The sequence below is a fragment of the Chaetomium fimeti genome (assembly GCF_033439085.1).
Source record: "Chaetomium fimeti strain CBS 168.71 chromosome Unknown B0H64scaffold_13, whole genome shotgun sequence".
NCBI classification, from domain to species: Eukaryota; Fungi; Ascomycota; class Sordariomycetes; order Sordariales; family Chaetomiaceae; genus Chaetomium; species Chaetomium fimeti.
In genome coordinates, this window is record NW_026944341.1 from 545236 (window position 1) to 559308 (window position 14073).

Here is a 14073-nt window from a genome sequence, read left to right on the forward strand (position 1 = left end):
TTTTGGGTGTCGGGTCCTTCACGGTCATTGCGGTGTTAACGAGGATGACCGCATGACTCGCCGTCCGCTCGCTCCGGAACACGGGCTGCGATGAGGCCGCAACGCAGTCGGAATTAAGCCAAGCCAAGTCTCGGACTTGTCCCGCCTGAGGTACCGGTTGGTTCAACGTCCGCACTGGTTTCCGTGTCAGACCCGTGCTTCGCTTGAACACCCCAGCGAGCATCCTCGGCGATGCTGGTCCCGGCCCTCTTCAGGAGGATGCCCACAAACACAGGGCCGATGATGGTGTTGAGCACAATAGCCCAGACACCGATGATGAATGCCTTCTGAGTTAGGAACGGCGTCTCATTGAGGCCGATCTGGATGATGAGGAGCCCGATTTCGCCGCGCGCTACCATGCAAGCCCCCAACAGCGTCGCCGGGGCCCAGCTAGCCGTGACACTCCCCGGCATCTTCTCCGAGTTTGTCTTTCGGATTCGGGGCGAAATGAAATCCCAAACAGGGACCACTATCCCAACGATGAGCTTCGCAACTACCATGAGCAGCGTGTAGACGAAGCCTTTCCAGATGACCTCGCCCGTCCAGAGGTCGATAAACGGGATGGCAAACCCGATACTCGCAAAGAACAACGGCTGGAAGACATACTTCTGCGGCGCTCCCAAGTAGTGCTCAAACGAGTCCGCAAAAGCCGGAACTCCCGGCTCCTCCTCGCTCACATCCCTCCCCTTGCTCCCCAGCAAGCCACTGACGAACGCGCCGGCCAAAAAGGCACCAAACAGCATCGACGCTCCCGCGAACGCGGCAATCGCCAAAAACGCACAAAGCACCACCGCCATGAGCAGGATATTAAACACATGCCCCGCCCCGGCAGCAGCGGCACCAAACCGCAGCAACCGCGGCGCCACGAACCGGCGGTACAATGGGCCGGCAACGAACTTGGCCACCGCGGGCGTCAGCAGCGCCATCAAAGCGCTGGCAAGCACCGGCCGGCCGATGATCCAGCCCAGGCCCGTTTCACCGCCACCGTCGCCGCCGGCGATGCCGCGCAGGTTGTGGATGACGCTGACGAGCACCAGGCCGCAGACGTCGTCGAGCACGGCGGCGCTGACGAGGACGGTGCCGATGCGGGTCTGCGAGAAATCCACGGCCGGGGTGGTGGGGACGTGGGTGTTGGCGTTGTCCGGTAGGCTGGGTTTGGGGCTGGGTTTGTTTTTGGAGGCGCTGGCGAGGACGACGAAGGTGGTGCCGAGGGAGGTGGAGCAGAGGGCTGTGCCGACTATGAAGGCTTCGAGGGGGGCTGGGGTAAGGTTAGATGGGGTTTGGGGGGGGAGACACCTGAAGGGTGGGACTGACTGTGGTGAAACCCTGCGTAGAGGAGGGCGAATGACAGGGCGATGGGCGTGAGTACACCGAGTAGGGCCGCGACGATGCTGAGCAGGAGGTTCTGGCGTAACAGGTCGAGGCGGATGGTCAGGCCGCCTGGAGTAGTCAGCAACTCGAAGGTAAATGAGTAATGGACAAAGCGGAAGCATACCCTCGAATATGATCAGTATCAGGCCAATGTAGCCGAGAGCGAGGAACGTGGCCTGCCAGTCAAGTCCCAGGATATTGGCAATGGGCACGCCGTAGATGAGACCAACGATGATGTGCCCGATCAGGGACGCGCGGACAATCTTGTCGGCCAGCCATTCTGCGATGGCAAGAAACAGGAAAAACGAGATGAGCGTCAGGATGCTGATGACTGTAATACGATTGTTAGGATGGGTGAGGTTCTAAGAAGAACGTATTCATTTTACTAAGAGAGAAGAAAACAAGGAAAGAAAGAAGAAAAGAGAGAGAAAAGAAAGAAAAAGAACAACTCGTACTATCTGGCTCATGATATGCGAGGAACCCGCCGCTTGCGTCGGCGGCCATTGTGGTTTCGTTGAGACTTAGTGGACTCCAGTTTCGGTAGTAACAGCACCTCAAATGGGCGCTGTCGAGATTTGGGTAATTGGGTAGTTGGTGGATTGTGACGGGCGCTCGCTGTTCGTCAATGTTGGTGTTTGGGAAGAGGAAAGTGGACTCGGTCGGATCGTGAATGAAGCGCGTTGTTTATTTCGCGATTGATTCGACTTGGCATGTTTGACCCCTTGGTGAAAAGATAACGGACCCTAACCCTGCTTAACCGCTGCCCCTTTGTGCCCCTGAGGGCATATCACTAGCACATGCTTGACTAGACACAAGACCGGCACAGGATACCTATATAGGTATAGTACCTAACGTTGAATATCCAGATCACCATGTCTATTCACTATTCATTTTCTCCCGCCACGTATTCCTAAGAAACATATCAATACCCATACTCTCCAAATCACCTATTTACTTGGTCCTTGGTACGGTTTTACGCCGATGGCTAATTCCTTGGGGTTGTCGATGGTACCTAAATAATGAATTGAGCATAGATTTGTGTTCGTCACTAAATGCAAGTGTATGTATATCGGAGGACCAACGTATATCTATATTTAATGTACAGATCAAGATAACCGCCGTCCCGTTTCTACAGGTTTACTTCCTCGGCACCTCTCCTGTCCCCTTCCCCCCGCTGCTCTCTCCACCACCCTCCTCCGTACGAGCCGCCTCATCTTGCAGCTGATGCCAAAGATGCTCCGTGTCCTCCCCCTTCCTCCTCCTCCTCGCAAGCCTCCTCTCGTTCTTCCGCTTCAACGAATTCGAAGACTTGATCAGCATCGAGGCAAGAACGCCATGAAAATACGCCAGCGTATCACTCGCCAGCTCCCGCGCCGCCATCCGCACCGTCATCCGCCTTCCCAACGGCCGGCCCACCACCCCCGTGCCTTGCCGCTTCGCCCGGACCCGGGCCAAGTCCAACCCCCGCACCTCATAATCATAGGCCTGCACCCTCGCCATCCGGTCCAAGTCCACCTGCCACTCCTGCCACGCCTCCTGCTCGTCCACATCCCACAGCAGCCGACTGCCCCTCAGCATATGCTCCAGCTGCAGATGCTGCGGCATCTCCTCGACCGGCATCTCGTCGGTCATGCACCGCGCCAACAACCCCATCAGCTGCTCCACCAGCGCCGGCGGGTGCCGGCCCGCCACCTCGTCCCGCAGCACCGCCTGCAGCCGCAAGTCCGCGCCCGGCGTGTACTGCAGCAGCGTCAGCACCTGCCGCACCTTCCTCTCGCCGCCGTCCGGGTCCTGCAGAACCACCATCAGCTGCCGCACCGCGCGCTGGTCTTGCGACTCCGGCGCTTGCGGTGACTCCCGTGGTTCCTGTGGTTCCTGTGGTTCCTGTGGTTCCTGTGGTTCCTGTGGTTCCTGTGGTTCTTGTGGTTCCTGTGGTTTCTGTGATTTTGGCTGCAGAGGCGGCTGCTGGGCCTCCTCCTCCCGGGGCAGCGGCCGCCGCTGGAACAGCCTCTGCGACCACGGCGGTGGTGTCGTCGGTCCGCGCTGTGGCACCGGCGGCGCCGACATGGGTCTCCGGGCGCTGGATGGCTGCCGCAAGCTCCCGCCGCGGGTGCCCTGCAGGTCTTTGTTGTTGAAGAGAGGTTCGCCGCTGCTGGGGCCGCTGTGGTCGCTGCCTGAGGGGGACGGGGTTGTTGTTTGGGGGTTGGGGATTGGGGAGCGCTGGGATAGGGAGGTGAGAGACTTGGGCGGTGGGGTCGGGGGAGATACCTCCTTCAGGGACGGCGTGGCACTTGAAGACGCCCGCCGTAGTGTAGTAGAGCCTGAGAGGGAGCTGACTGATGAGTACACAGACGAAGACGGCCTTACCGTTGGCTCTGGGCACGGGGTAAACACCCGCCGCAGGGACGGAGTGGCACTTAAAGTCGCCCGGCGTGAGTTGGTAGAGATGGTGTTGGCTAATGAGTACATAGACGGAGATGGTCTTACCGTTGGCTCTGGGGCCGAGGAAGATACCCTCCGCAGGGACGGCGTCGTACTTGAAGTCGCTCGCCGTACTCTGGCAGAGCCTGAGATGGAGCTGGCTGATGAGTACACAGACGACGATGGTCTTACCGTTGGCTCTGGGATTGGGGGTAAGGGCGCCTGTGAGGGTGATTCCTCGTCGAGACTCTCGGCATACATAGTAACGAAGGACGCGAGTGACGCCTTGGGTTTCACGTTATCCGCTGGCGAATTCACGGGGAACGTGTGCGCCCGACCAACTTGAGTCTGCGGCTGCTCCGAGGTCAAAGCCCCGGGGCCCGTTGCCGACCGACGGACAGTGCCCGTACCGGTGATCTCGCCGAACCGCCGCCCAGGTTGACCCGCAAATTCTTCACCCTCTACGGTTGTGAATCTGTATTGCTGAGTCACCTCGTCATACGCAGTCCGCCTCAGACCGTGAGGCAGTGGGTCCGCCTCGTCCATATCTTGCCACTTCGTGGTTTTACCCATCGTATGGTACTTTCGGTCAGTGATACGGTTGGTCGGTCTTCGGCGCCGCTGAGGTTCCCGGGCGACGTTCAAACTCGGGTGCCAGGGTTCTCGAAACTACCTAGGTAGGTAGTGTGCATGTGAATCAACCCCAATCGAACAATATGTGCAAGTCATGTTTTTATGCAAGGGTAGGAACGCCCGGCTTTCCCGGGTAGCAGGATGAATGTGCAATGTGTTTCTAAATTATGGTGTACTTCGAGCCCAAGGAAAAGATCTATTTCCCGTCTTTGTGCCCAAGGTTACTTGTTGAAACATGCTAGGCATACAGCTGTGCTGATGCCTACAATGGCTTTGTCTACACATGACGAGGGCACAGGGTGACTCGAGTTATATCGTTGCGGCCAAATGAAAAGGGGGTATCCAAGTGTAACGAAGCAAAGAAAAAGAAAAGAAAAAGAAAAGGTCACTGCCACCAACATCCGAGCTCGCATATCATCCCCTAGTTTGCGTTTCGTTCGAGCGAAGCGGCTACTTAAAGCCAAAGAAGTGGGAGTAAAACCAAGGCAAGACCCGATAGGTTGACACGTAGGCCCCAGGCACCAGCTGTCGCGATTGTTTCCGTGGTTGTAGTGTTAAAGACCTGGAGGGAAAACGTCAGTTCGGCCGAAACGGAAGCAGTTTGCAGTATTAACACACCGGTGGCCCATAGGATGTCGAGGATGACAAGGGGGGCTGAGTGATAGTGCCTGACAATGAAGTATCGTCTGAAGGCTCGCTCTCTGACACAGAGGTCGACGACTCGGAGTAGCATCCGCCACCCGGCCCGACTACCGTCACGGTGGTCGCCGCGATGCTGACCGTTGACACCACGGTTGTCGTCGCCCACGAAGTCACAGTCGTCGCGGGGCATTGGGAACCGGTCACGGAGAGCGAATTACCTCCGGTCGCCGTCCCGCTCGACTTTGCAGAAGTCGAAGGGGAGGGTGCCTGAGAGGACGGCCCACCAGGGGATGTCGGCGAGCCGGTGGGTGAGCCTGTGCCAGATGAACCCGTTTGCGGCACGCCACATTCTTCCAAACTTTGGCCCTTTTCGACGATTAGTACGAGCCGTGATGGGGTTTTAGCGGGACACTTACATTCTCACAACACCAAACTTGCCCGCCAAACTCTTGCCAGGCGCAGTAGTAGCCCTCCTCGCAGGCACCTATTCGTTCATGTTAGCTGTGGTGACCAAGGGCCGAGGAATTGATATAACCCACGCCCTGACCCATTCTCACAGCACGTCTGCTTTAAATCGACTTTGTTATAGCAGAAGAGCGAGAGACTCGTCGATGCCTGACAAGATTCCCAATTCGGTCCGCAGGCATCTTCGCAATTCCTTCCGCTGCCGCACCCCCCAAACTCGGGGCTATAGCCGGGAGGGGGTGATTGACGGCGGTGAACATGGCCAGTTTCTGGACTCGCTCGAGGGGTGTTTTTGAAGAATTGATGATGCTCGTAAGCTGAACCGAGAGTCAGCAGCAGCTGGAGTGCCGCGACCGTAATTCCTTGTCCCCACATTATTCTTCTTCTTTTTTTTGAGAGAGAGAGAGAGCAATCGGTGGGTATGGAGGTGCGTCAAGCAGGAGCGAGGGGAGATGCGAACCTGCCAGGAACAGGAACCATACTTGATAAATTCAGGGCTTCCCCAGTTCCAAGAGGTTGCGTTTCCGAGCCGAGAACCGTGATGTTCCTCGTGCCTGACAGGTGCCTTCCGTGGCGATTTTTGATAGGCTGCATGAAAACTTAAAAGCCTGGCAGCAAGCCCCAAATTTTCACCAGCGGTGAGTTGTTCACCATGCACAGCTGCAGGAATGGTTGGGCACGCAGCCGATCGGGCAAGAGTCACGCCAAGCCATCAGAGTCTATTGTCCAGATGCCCAATCACAACTCTGGCGCATGCAACTCGTCCCGCTATCACTTTCTGCACAGGAGATCGGGGATTCGGAGTCGCATTGGGCTGCAGATGTCACACATCACGCTGCCACTGCTCGCCGTCCTCGGCGCCCTGTGGTTGGAGAATGCAAAATTCATGGTTGTCTTCGATTCCGGCACATGTTGAAGCCTTGCGCACCCAGTCATGCACTAATTAATGCCCTTGTCAAACCACATCCCCTCAGTGGCCCTCGTCCTCGACGTCTCCGCCGTTCTTATCTTCCTCCTACCCCCCCAAGACGTCAGCGTACATCTCGATCACGGTCTCCATCCGGCCTCACTTGGCCCTCCGTTATTTTGTTCCAAGTTCAATGCCGTCGCGAATGCGCAGATTCCGCCACCTAGACGAGACCCTATCATCGACCGGAACTCCAAGAGGAGAACACACATCACGATGGGGAAGTTTGTGGGCGTCACGAACACTGGTTTCGTCGGCACCGGCGAGATGAGTGCCGTGACCTCATACATGCCCTGCCACATATTCGGTGACCAGAGGCTCATCGGAGCTGGCATCCGCGTTGGCTTCTATCTGCTGTATGCCGCTGCCATCATCGCCGTCTTGTTCGGCGTCGACAAGCAGTTCCGCTTCTGGCACGGCGCATGGGGAATCCTCACCCTGTCCCTCTTCACTTCCATGTTCTTGAATGTGGTCGACTACAGTTTGATCATCATCGACTATGCCGTCTTGATTCAACTCGTTCTCTGGTACCCGGTCTACTTTGTCTTCACTGTCTTGTTCCGACAAGCACTCGTCGTCGACGGAAAGAACCACTCCAAGCCCGACCCCGAGTACCAGGAACGTCTTCAACGATGGAGGAAGGCCGCAGTCACAGAGCTCGACGTGGCGCGAGCCCGTTCTTATTCCGAGGTCCTCAAGGCCTTCGCCCTCCATGCGGCAGCTGAGGAGGCAGAACGCGACCACGACGCTGCGCGGGTGGCTCTTAGCCGCGCAGTCCAGCACTATGTCTCGCACTGGCACGAACAAATCGAGGTCCAAGACGGCCGCCAGAGCGAAGATGTGCAGATCGACGGAGGTGCAGTCACGACAGTGTACAACACCGAGCTGATCGAGGAGATCGCAGCGGCCCCGACGCGCGCCGACATCGATAAACTCCGCGATCTTTACGTTGCAGCACTGGTACACTCGCAGCAATCCGTCGCCGAAGCGCGAGCAACTGAACAAGAAGTCGCCCTCATCGCATCCGAAGAACTGAGCATCAAGCGCCGCGCGAGAGCCCCGAAACAGTCACTCCGCCATTTCCTTCTCACGACAAGCTACAAGGACCAGCTGACGGCAGCCATCGGTCTTCTGATCTGGTCCGCCTTCATGTTCGGGACCGCCGCACTGAACTGGCCACTCTTACATCACGGAAGCAAGCCCGGCGGAATCTGCGACGACGTGCCGACCGTCTACTTCGTCCTCGCCCCCAAAAGGCCCTTCGTCGACCCGGGCTTTACCACATTCCTCAGGGTATGGACGGTTGGGGTGTGCATCGTCGCAGTTCTCACCACGGCCGTGGGGATCTTTATCCTCACCGTCAGCGTTTTCGGGCCCGCCATTGTTGGCTTACAACCCTGGCGGCGGCGGAACAACAAGAGGTCGGTCGAGGCCGGCCCAGGCGACGACCACGTCCACGACCCGCGTGCCTCGCGAGGATATTCTCACAAAGCCCGGGGGCGGCACACACAGGAGATCCTCGCTTGTCTCCATCACAGCGAGACGAGGTCGGTTCAGCATCGGTATCGGAGCAGGACGACGGCGCCAGCTCGATTCAGTCTGTGGAACATCCCGTGGGCCATCCTTTTGGCCGTCCTGCTGGTGATCACCATTGTCTGCTCCGAGTTGACTGTTGTTCCTCTGGACTTTGCGCGCCCGCCACTGCACGAGACTGCCGAGATTTTGGCATTCTTGATCGGCTTGTATTCGTTGGCTTTGACATTGCTGAGTGTTGTTGGGGCCTTCGTTGCGGCTTTCCTACGCAGTCGCCGCCGCAAAAACAAGGGGCATGGGGGTCATTCACAATCTTACCACGGCAAGGAGAAACAAGTGCAACAACCTGGTATAGCGTATTAGATGGTGGTTTGTAACTATTTGGGGCATTAGAGATTTGGATAATTTGTTCATGCAGCCAGTCCACAGTGTGTTCCAAGTTATTCGTGCGCGATAGGAATAAGGGGAATAACGTTCAAGAAACCAAAACAGAGATATCTACTGAAGCAAGCCCGTGTGTAGGAACTTTAATCCATAAGGACCACAATACATCGGCTCAATTGGGGCAAATCAGTGAAGCATCTAATGCTATTTTAGGAATAACGGAAACGAGAGCCAGATGTTGTGTGCATTACCGAGGTAAGACTGCCGAGTCCCGTCAGCAATGATCACTGTGCAGGATAATGTCGAGGGGTATCAACCCACTTACGACATCCTGACGCATTTTGCAGCTGCAATCCATCATCTAAGTGCTTCAGAATCACATGGACCCATGTATTGACCGTCGTCGTGCGAGGACCCCCACCAAGGTGTGTCCTTGTCATCCGAACCGGAGCCGAGTTCGGAACCCCCAAGATTCACATGTCAAAAGCTACCCCCTAATTCGAAGCAGAGCCAGTCATCGTAACAGAAACTACACATGCCTTGAACTTTGTTCTCGACATTCAACCTAAACAGTATGGAATCCATGCTGCATTCGCAGCATCTGAAGCCCATGCAGATGTAATGTTGGGTATCTGTCACTTGACGGGGCGTTATAAGCCAAAATCAACATTCAGCAATGTTCAGGCCGAATGCAAGCAAAGGCTAATCACGTTCTCACCAGCCACCGTCGCCCACATGTCATGAGTTCCGGGTGTTTTCGACTGTAGCTCTGGAGTCAACCCGGGTGGTTTTCGTCGTCTTCGTTTCTCAGCCGTCAGGTCGGGTGCCGCTCGGCCGTTGGATATGGGTGACTCGTTCCAGGATTCCGTAACCGGATGACTAGCTCTCTCTCTGCCTTGGTCCCGGCCGTTGTACAAGCATAGCCGGGATGAAGGTCACGCGTATTACACTCCGATGGCATCATGGCAGTATAAAAGGAGGGTTCCCAATATGGCACCTACCTAAGCTCGTTGACAGATCACCTCAGTCAGCCTGCACAAGCCCTCAAGCAACCCAGTCCAATCTCAACTCGATCACCATGACCCACCGTCTCCGGGTCGCATCCAAGCTTCCCCGTAGCCAGCAATACACGCCAGTCTCCAGTCCCCATGCGCCATCGCGTCCGTCCCCGGGGCCGGTCCGAGTCATATCTGCAACCCAGCAAGTTCAGATTCGACTCTCAACCACAGCCATAATAACCCCAAGAGAGAAGACCCTCCTGGCCAAAGAGGCCGCAGCATCTGGCTCACCACCACTGACTTGGCCACACAAAGGATGGGACGACAAGGTGGTGCTGGAGGTAGTTCCTAGCCATCGGAAGCCACGAACACTGAGTGACCGAATCGCATGGCGAATGATCAGGGCTTGCAGGTGAGTGCCTCTTCGTTCCCTTTTCAGTCTTCGCCGCTGTATCACGGCACGCCACTAACCAGCCTCTAGATGGGGAATGGATTTCCTCACCGGGATGCCGTCCGAGCCAACGGCGGACGCCAAGCACCGTAGCGCGACCGCTTATAGGCCGATGACGGAGTCCCAATGGGTGAGCCAATCTGACTAACTCATTTTGTTTTCCATTCCAATGTTAACCCTCTCAGCTTGTCCGCTTCGTCTTCCTAGAAACGGTGGCCGGTATCCCCGGCGCCGTCGCGGGCGGCCTCCGTCACCTGCACTCGATCCGCCGCTTCAAACTCGACCAGGGCTGGATTAAGACGCTGCTGGAGGAGTCGTACAACGAGCGCATGCACTTGATGACCTTTATAGCCATGTACCGGCCGGGGAGATTGATGCGGTTCATGGTGTTTGCGGCGCAGGGCATCTTCTACAACACCATGTTTATCGGGTACCTGATCTCGCCGAGCTTCTGTCACCGGCTCGTAGGGTACCTCGAGGATGAAGCGGTGGCGACGTACACGAAGTGCCTCACCGAGATGGACAAGGGGTGGCTGCCGCAGTGGACGGATCCGGATTTCAAGATCCCGGATATCGCTATCAAGTACTGGAAGATGCCCGAGGGGAGGCGGACCATGAGGGATCTGATCCTGTACATCCGGGTAAGCTTTTTGACAAGTGCACGCTATCCCTGCTGTTGGCGGCAACTTGCTGATGCAATTCCAGGCCGATGAAGCATCTCATCGCGGTGTGAACCACACTCTGGGCAACCTCGACCAGACCTCGGACCCCAATCCGTTCATGGAGAGCGACTCCGGGGTCAACCACATGCACTTGGCTGCGGCCAAGCCCGCAGGGTTAGAGCGGAAGGAAGTTCTCGAGAAATACGCAAGCGGAGTTGGAACTAGGACATGAGGAAAAGAAGCATGAGTTATGGAGGAAGATGCCGTTAGCGTCCAGGAAGCAGCTTACTGTGTATGTATGTACATACATACCTTACGCGTCCACAGAGATTAGCATTTCATGTTTTATTTCCAACCAGCCAGTATTACAGATTATACCACGAAGAGTTAAAAGGACGCGAGAAGCCAAGAAACGTCTCAAGACGCTTTGTGCTCCGGGCCAGCAGCGGCCTGGGGGAGAAACCTCGAAATCCGGGGATGCGGTCAAAGTGAGGGTGACCAAGCCCGCAGCCGCCGTGTGAGACTGTGCCGCAGACATTTAGCGGGCCGCCGACCCAGGCCCAAGGAAAGGTGGGAGACCCAGCGAAGCAAAGAATGGAAATGCCGAGCAAGCCGCGCATCTTTGGATCGGAAAGCCGAAGCTGCCGCACGTGTGCGATGCGCGATCCGCGGATGCGCCGGTCTGCATGCAGGTGCATACTTTATTGAGCTGTTGAGCTGCCATGGCTGCCATGGCTGCTTAAGCGCCCGGCCCATTCTTCGGTTGCGGGATCTGGGAAGCGGAAGAAGAGCTTGGAGTCGTGCAATCCACGTCGATTGGCCAAGGTGAACTTTTTGGCGCCCGGAACGAAAATGAAGCCGGCTTTCGGCAGACGAATGGGGGGGTTCGGCGTGGGGAATGTGGCTTGTTAAGCTAAACACCAAACCTAATTTGGGTAGCATTGTGGCTGGTAAGCCACATCTGAACTCGCTTCTGGGACGGCTTGGCGGGGTTCCATGCTCTGTGGGGCAAGAGCCGGATGGTTTCACTCACGAACAGCCTGACAAGAACATTTTGTGCTTTTCCTTCCCTTTCCTTTCCGACTCTTGTGGACGCGCTCTTGTCGATTTGAAGTTGGGAACCTAGCCCGGATTATTACCAAATCGACGCAAGACTTTCTCCAGTTGCAGTCATCTATTTCATTGGTACCTGTCTGCCCGTCTCTAAATTGTCGTCCCATGCCATTGACGGCTGCGCTGCGGCGTGGTCTGCTCGCTTACCATCCCCAGACCTCCCCTGGCCGCTCTCAGCCAATCGCGGGGACGAGGCCCGACCGCTTCTGCCACAGACCCCGGCCAATCGGGCTCGGGCTGTTCCATCATGGCGATCCGACACTGCAAGTTCATCCTTGAAGAGGCGATCACACAAAGACCACCTCAAACCCTGGCGAAAACAAGGGGGACCTCGTACGAGACACGCACACAAACACGGGGGTTTTGGCTCCCAAACGCATCAAAATCCCAACGTGCTTCTTGTGTTCCTCGTGTCGCGACCCTTTCTCAAGAACGTTTCTCCCCGGAGAGTGGCCTCCTTGTGCGGGCCAGTACCAGCCAGTCGCTGCCCGTCACTCCGATCCCAAGCGACCATTCTTGGCCCCGTTCCCTAATTTCATTGGCCAAGAACCCATCCGGGAAGCTCCCATCCCCTGTCCTCCGCCAAGGATACATGGCGTGCATCTTTTCGAGGTCGCGGCCAAGTCTTTGCCTGTCCATCTAAGACACCTCCACTCCCTCCCGCCTGAGACAACGTCATGCTCTCTTTTCGTTTTCCCTCTCTAATCCCTGGCCTCACATCTCTCGAGTCAGCCCATTTTTCCATGTCTTGATCGCCCTGATCGCCCTTGCGTATTCTGTTCTCTTACACACTGACCTCCCGTTTCGCTTTCCACCACCAGTTTAATCCCCGGGTTTCGCCCCTCGACCGCCCTCACGGCCTTTCTTTTCTGCTTTCTTGCCTTGCCGTCGGCCGGAGGAAACAAGACGACGACCACCTTCCCTTCTTCGGGCGGGCCCCGCTTCTCTTCAACCACCTTCTCTTCAGCCACGCTCTCTTCAACCCTCTCACTGCCCACCTACTTGTCGGGTGCGTGTATCGGCGGCAGGACCGGGTGACAGCAAGCCGTTATCCATCTTAATACCGTCCTCGACTCGAGTTCGACCGAAGGGGCCGCCGGATAACAGTTAATTCGGAGGACAACAGTGCGAGGCGACAAGACCGGCGCAGTTAATCGAGGAGCAAGAGGGGGAACCACACACATACACGCACACACAACCGTCAAAATGCTTTGGCAAAGGACGCTTGCCGCCTCTTTCCTGGCGACAGGGGCGCAAGCGGGGATTGGGAGCCTCATCGCGGAAGGGTTTTCACGCAACAGCGAGGGGGTAGAGAGGAGGTTGGAAGAGGTGGCAAAGGCAAACCTCAGGGCCAGGGGGTACTTGGACACGAGGCAATCCGAAGGACTGGGCAGCGACGAACCACTCGTACCACTCAATGGTGATGGGTCCCTCGACCTGGACGCGTGGAACACCGCGGCAAACGCGGCATGCCGGGACGCATTAAAGGGCGTCGAGGTAGCCAGCAATCCGTCGGGCACCTGTGTTTGCTACAACCTACCGCTACTCAACAACGCGACGGGGGCCTTCGAAGCCGATCTGAGGTTATTCCAGCTGAGCGAACCGAGAGGCGAATTCGAAGGGATACCGCAAGCCCAGATTGAGGTCGAGCTCAGCTACAATGGCGCCTCGGTCTCGGAAGTCACCCAGCAGCCGGTGAGGCGTGTCAAAGTCAGGCAGGAAAATACCGAAGACAATACCGAGGAAGCCCCGCTGCTGCAGTCGTACTTGTTCATCGGACAAGTCGACAAGGACCGGATGACAGGTGAAGTCATGTCAGACATGTAAGCCATCCCTTCTCTACACCCGTAAAGTGCCCTCCTGCTAACATCTAACTCCAGGGGACAAGTTCAAGCACTCGTCATGCCCATCGTCACGCTTAAAGCTACCAACGGTAACGGCCAGTCCGTCACCACCGTCGTGTCGTCCAACGAAGCCGCGTTCGTAGCCGGAGAGTTCTCCAAGGACGACATGATAAGCAACTACCGCATGGCCGAGCTCGCAGTCGAGGCCGAACTAGCCGCCCTCAAAAATGGCACAGTCGCCTTCGTGCTCCCTGGCATTCAACTCATGATCTTCCCCATCGGTCTCGTCATCACTAGTGTTTGGCTGGTTCTGGGGCTCGCTGCCTACGGGATGGGGACGTACGCTCGGTACAACTTCAGGGAAGCGCACAGGAGGAGGATGGCCGTGGCCAACAAGAGCGGGATGTCGAGGATTTAAATGTATCCATGTGCTAGTTGTCCGTGGTTTGGATCTTTTTCTGTTCTTGTTTATCACCGCTATACCAGATGCGATGCTCCGTCGGAGGCTTATGCATCCTCTTTTCTCCATGAGCAACGTTTACGGGGCTCG

The 14073-nt window shown here is 56.7% G+C and overlaps 7 protein-coding genes across 7 annotated transcripts; 4 read left to right on the forward strand and 3 right to left on the reverse strand.

The window, feature by feature from the left end:
- Nucleotides 1-76: 76 nt before the first annotated feature.
- B0H64DRAFT_60390 (Sodium/hydrogen exchanger family-domain-containing protein) lies at nucleotides 77-2079 on the reverse strand. Its single transcript, XM_062808494.1, has 4 exons — nucleotides 1866-2079; nucleotides 1535-1741; nucleotides 1354-1479; nucleotides 77-1297 (listed from the first exon to the last, which is right to left on the reverse strand). Exons 1-4 carry the CDS (start codon nucleotides 1912-1914, stop codon nucleotides 114-116), a joined length of 1566 nt encoding a protein of 521 aa, XP_062654043.1. The 5' UTR covers nucleotides 1915-2079; the 3' UTR covers nucleotides 77-113.
- A 468-nt stretch (nucleotides 2080-2547) lies between these two features.
- On the reverse strand, nucleotides 2548-4404 carry B0H64DRAFT_447254 (uncharacterized protein; the record flags this gene model as incomplete). Its single annotated transcript, XM_062806983.1, has 3 exons — nucleotides 2548-3584; nucleotides 3679-4031; nucleotides 4091-4404. The coding sequence occupies 3 exons, from the start codon at nucleotides 4402-4404 to the stop codon at nucleotides 2548-2550; spliced, it is 1704 nt and encodes a 567-aa protein (XP_062654044.1).
- A 203-nt stretch (nucleotides 4405-4607) lies between these two features.
- On the reverse strand, nucleotides 4608-6205 carry B0H64DRAFT_479232 (uncharacterized protein). The gene is made up of 4 exons (XM_062808291.1): nucleotides 5646-6205; nucleotides 5523-5590; nucleotides 5083-5472; nucleotides 4608-5026 (listed from the first exon to the last, which is right to left on the reverse strand). The coding sequence occupies exons 1-4, from the start codon at nucleotides 5944-5946 to the stop codon at nucleotides 4919-4921; spliced, it is 867 nt and encodes a 288-aa protein (XP_062654045.1). The 5' UTR covers nucleotides 5947-6205; the 3' UTR covers nucleotides 4608-4918.
- An 18-nt stretch (nucleotides 6206-6223) lies between these two features.
- Nucleotides 6224-8678, forward strand: B0H64DRAFT_412739 (uncharacterized protein; the record flags this gene model as incomplete). Its single annotated transcript, XM_062804942.1, has 2 exons — nucleotides 6224-6438; nucleotides 6607-8678. 2 exons carry the CDS (start codon nucleotides 6224-6226, stop codon nucleotides 8432-8434), a joined length of 2043 nt encoding a protein of 680 aa, XP_062654046.1. The 3' UTR covers nucleotides 8435-8678.
- A 798-nt stretch (nucleotides 8679-9476) lies between these two features.
- Nucleotides 9477-10059, forward strand: B0H64DRAFT_412741 (uncharacterized protein). Its single transcript, XM_062804943.1, has one exon. It carries the CDS (start codon nucleotides 9534-9536, stop codon nucleotides 9867-9869), a length of 336 nt encoding a protein of 111 aa, XP_062654047.1. The 5' UTR covers nucleotides 9477-9533; the 3' UTR covers nucleotides 9870-10059.
- Nucleotides 10060-10959, forward strand: B0H64DRAFT_412742 (alternative oxidase-domain-containing protein). The gene is made up of 2 exons (XM_062804944.1): nucleotides 10060-10545; nucleotides 10610-10959. The coding sequence occupies exons 1-2, from the start codon at nucleotides 10234-10236 to the stop codon at nucleotides 10796-10798; spliced, it is 501 nt and encodes a 166-aa protein (XP_062654048.1). The 5' UTR covers nucleotides 10060-10233; the 3' UTR covers nucleotides 10799-10959.
- Nucleotides 10960-12885: 1926 nt separating this feature from the next.
- Nucleotides 12886-13941, forward strand: B0H64DRAFT_332012 (uncharacterized protein; the record flags this gene model as incomplete). The annotated part of the gene is made up of 2 exons (XM_062801031.1): nucleotides 12886-13502; nucleotides 13560-13941. 2 exons carry the CDS (start codon nucleotides 12886-12888, stop codon nucleotides 13939-13941), a joined length of 999 nt encoding a protein of 332 aa, XP_062654049.1.
- Between the last annotated feature and the right edge of the window lie 132 nt (nucleotides 13942-14073).

Excerpts from the sequence above, each read along its gene's own strand:
- B0H64DRAFT_60390 (XM_062808494.1), bottom strand. The coding sequence starts at position 1,914 with ATGGCCGCCGACGCAAGCGGCGGGTTCCTCGCATATCATGAGCCAGAT. Across the intron at positions 1,742-1,865 it reads CGCATATCATGAGCCAGATA|TCATCAGCATCCTGACGCTC; the intron begins GTACGAGTTGTT and ends ATCGTATTACAG. Across the intron at positions 1,480-1,534 it reads GATACTGATCATATTCGAGG|GCGGCCTGACCATCCGCCTC; the intron begins GTATGCTTCCGC and ends TGACTACTCCAG.
- B0H64DRAFT_479232 (XM_062808291.1), bottom strand. The coding sequence starts at position 5,946 with ATGTGGGGACAAGGAATTACGGTCGCGGCACTCCAGCTGCTGCTGACT. Across the intron at positions 5,591-5,645 it reads CTGTGAGAATGGGTCAGGGC|GTGCCTGCGAGGAGGGCTAC; the intron begins GTGGGTTATATC and ends ATGAACGAATAG. Across the intron at positions 5,027-5,082 it reads CGACATCCTATGGGCCACCG|GTCTTTAACACTACAACCAC; the intron begins GTGTGTTAATAC and ends TTTTCCCTCCAG.
- B0H64DRAFT_412741 (XM_062804943.1), top strand. The coding sequence starts at position 9,534 with ATGACCCACCGTCTCCGGGTCGCATCCAAGCTTCCCCGTAGCCAGCAA.
- B0H64DRAFT_412742 (XM_062804944.1), top strand. The coding sequence starts at position 10,234 with ATGCACTTGATGACCTTTATAGCCATGTACCGGCCGGGGAGATTGATG. Across the intron at positions 10,546-10,609 it reads ATCTGATCCTGTACATCCGG|GCCGATGAAGCATCTCATCG; the intron begins GTAAGCTTTTTG and ends ATGCAATTCCAG.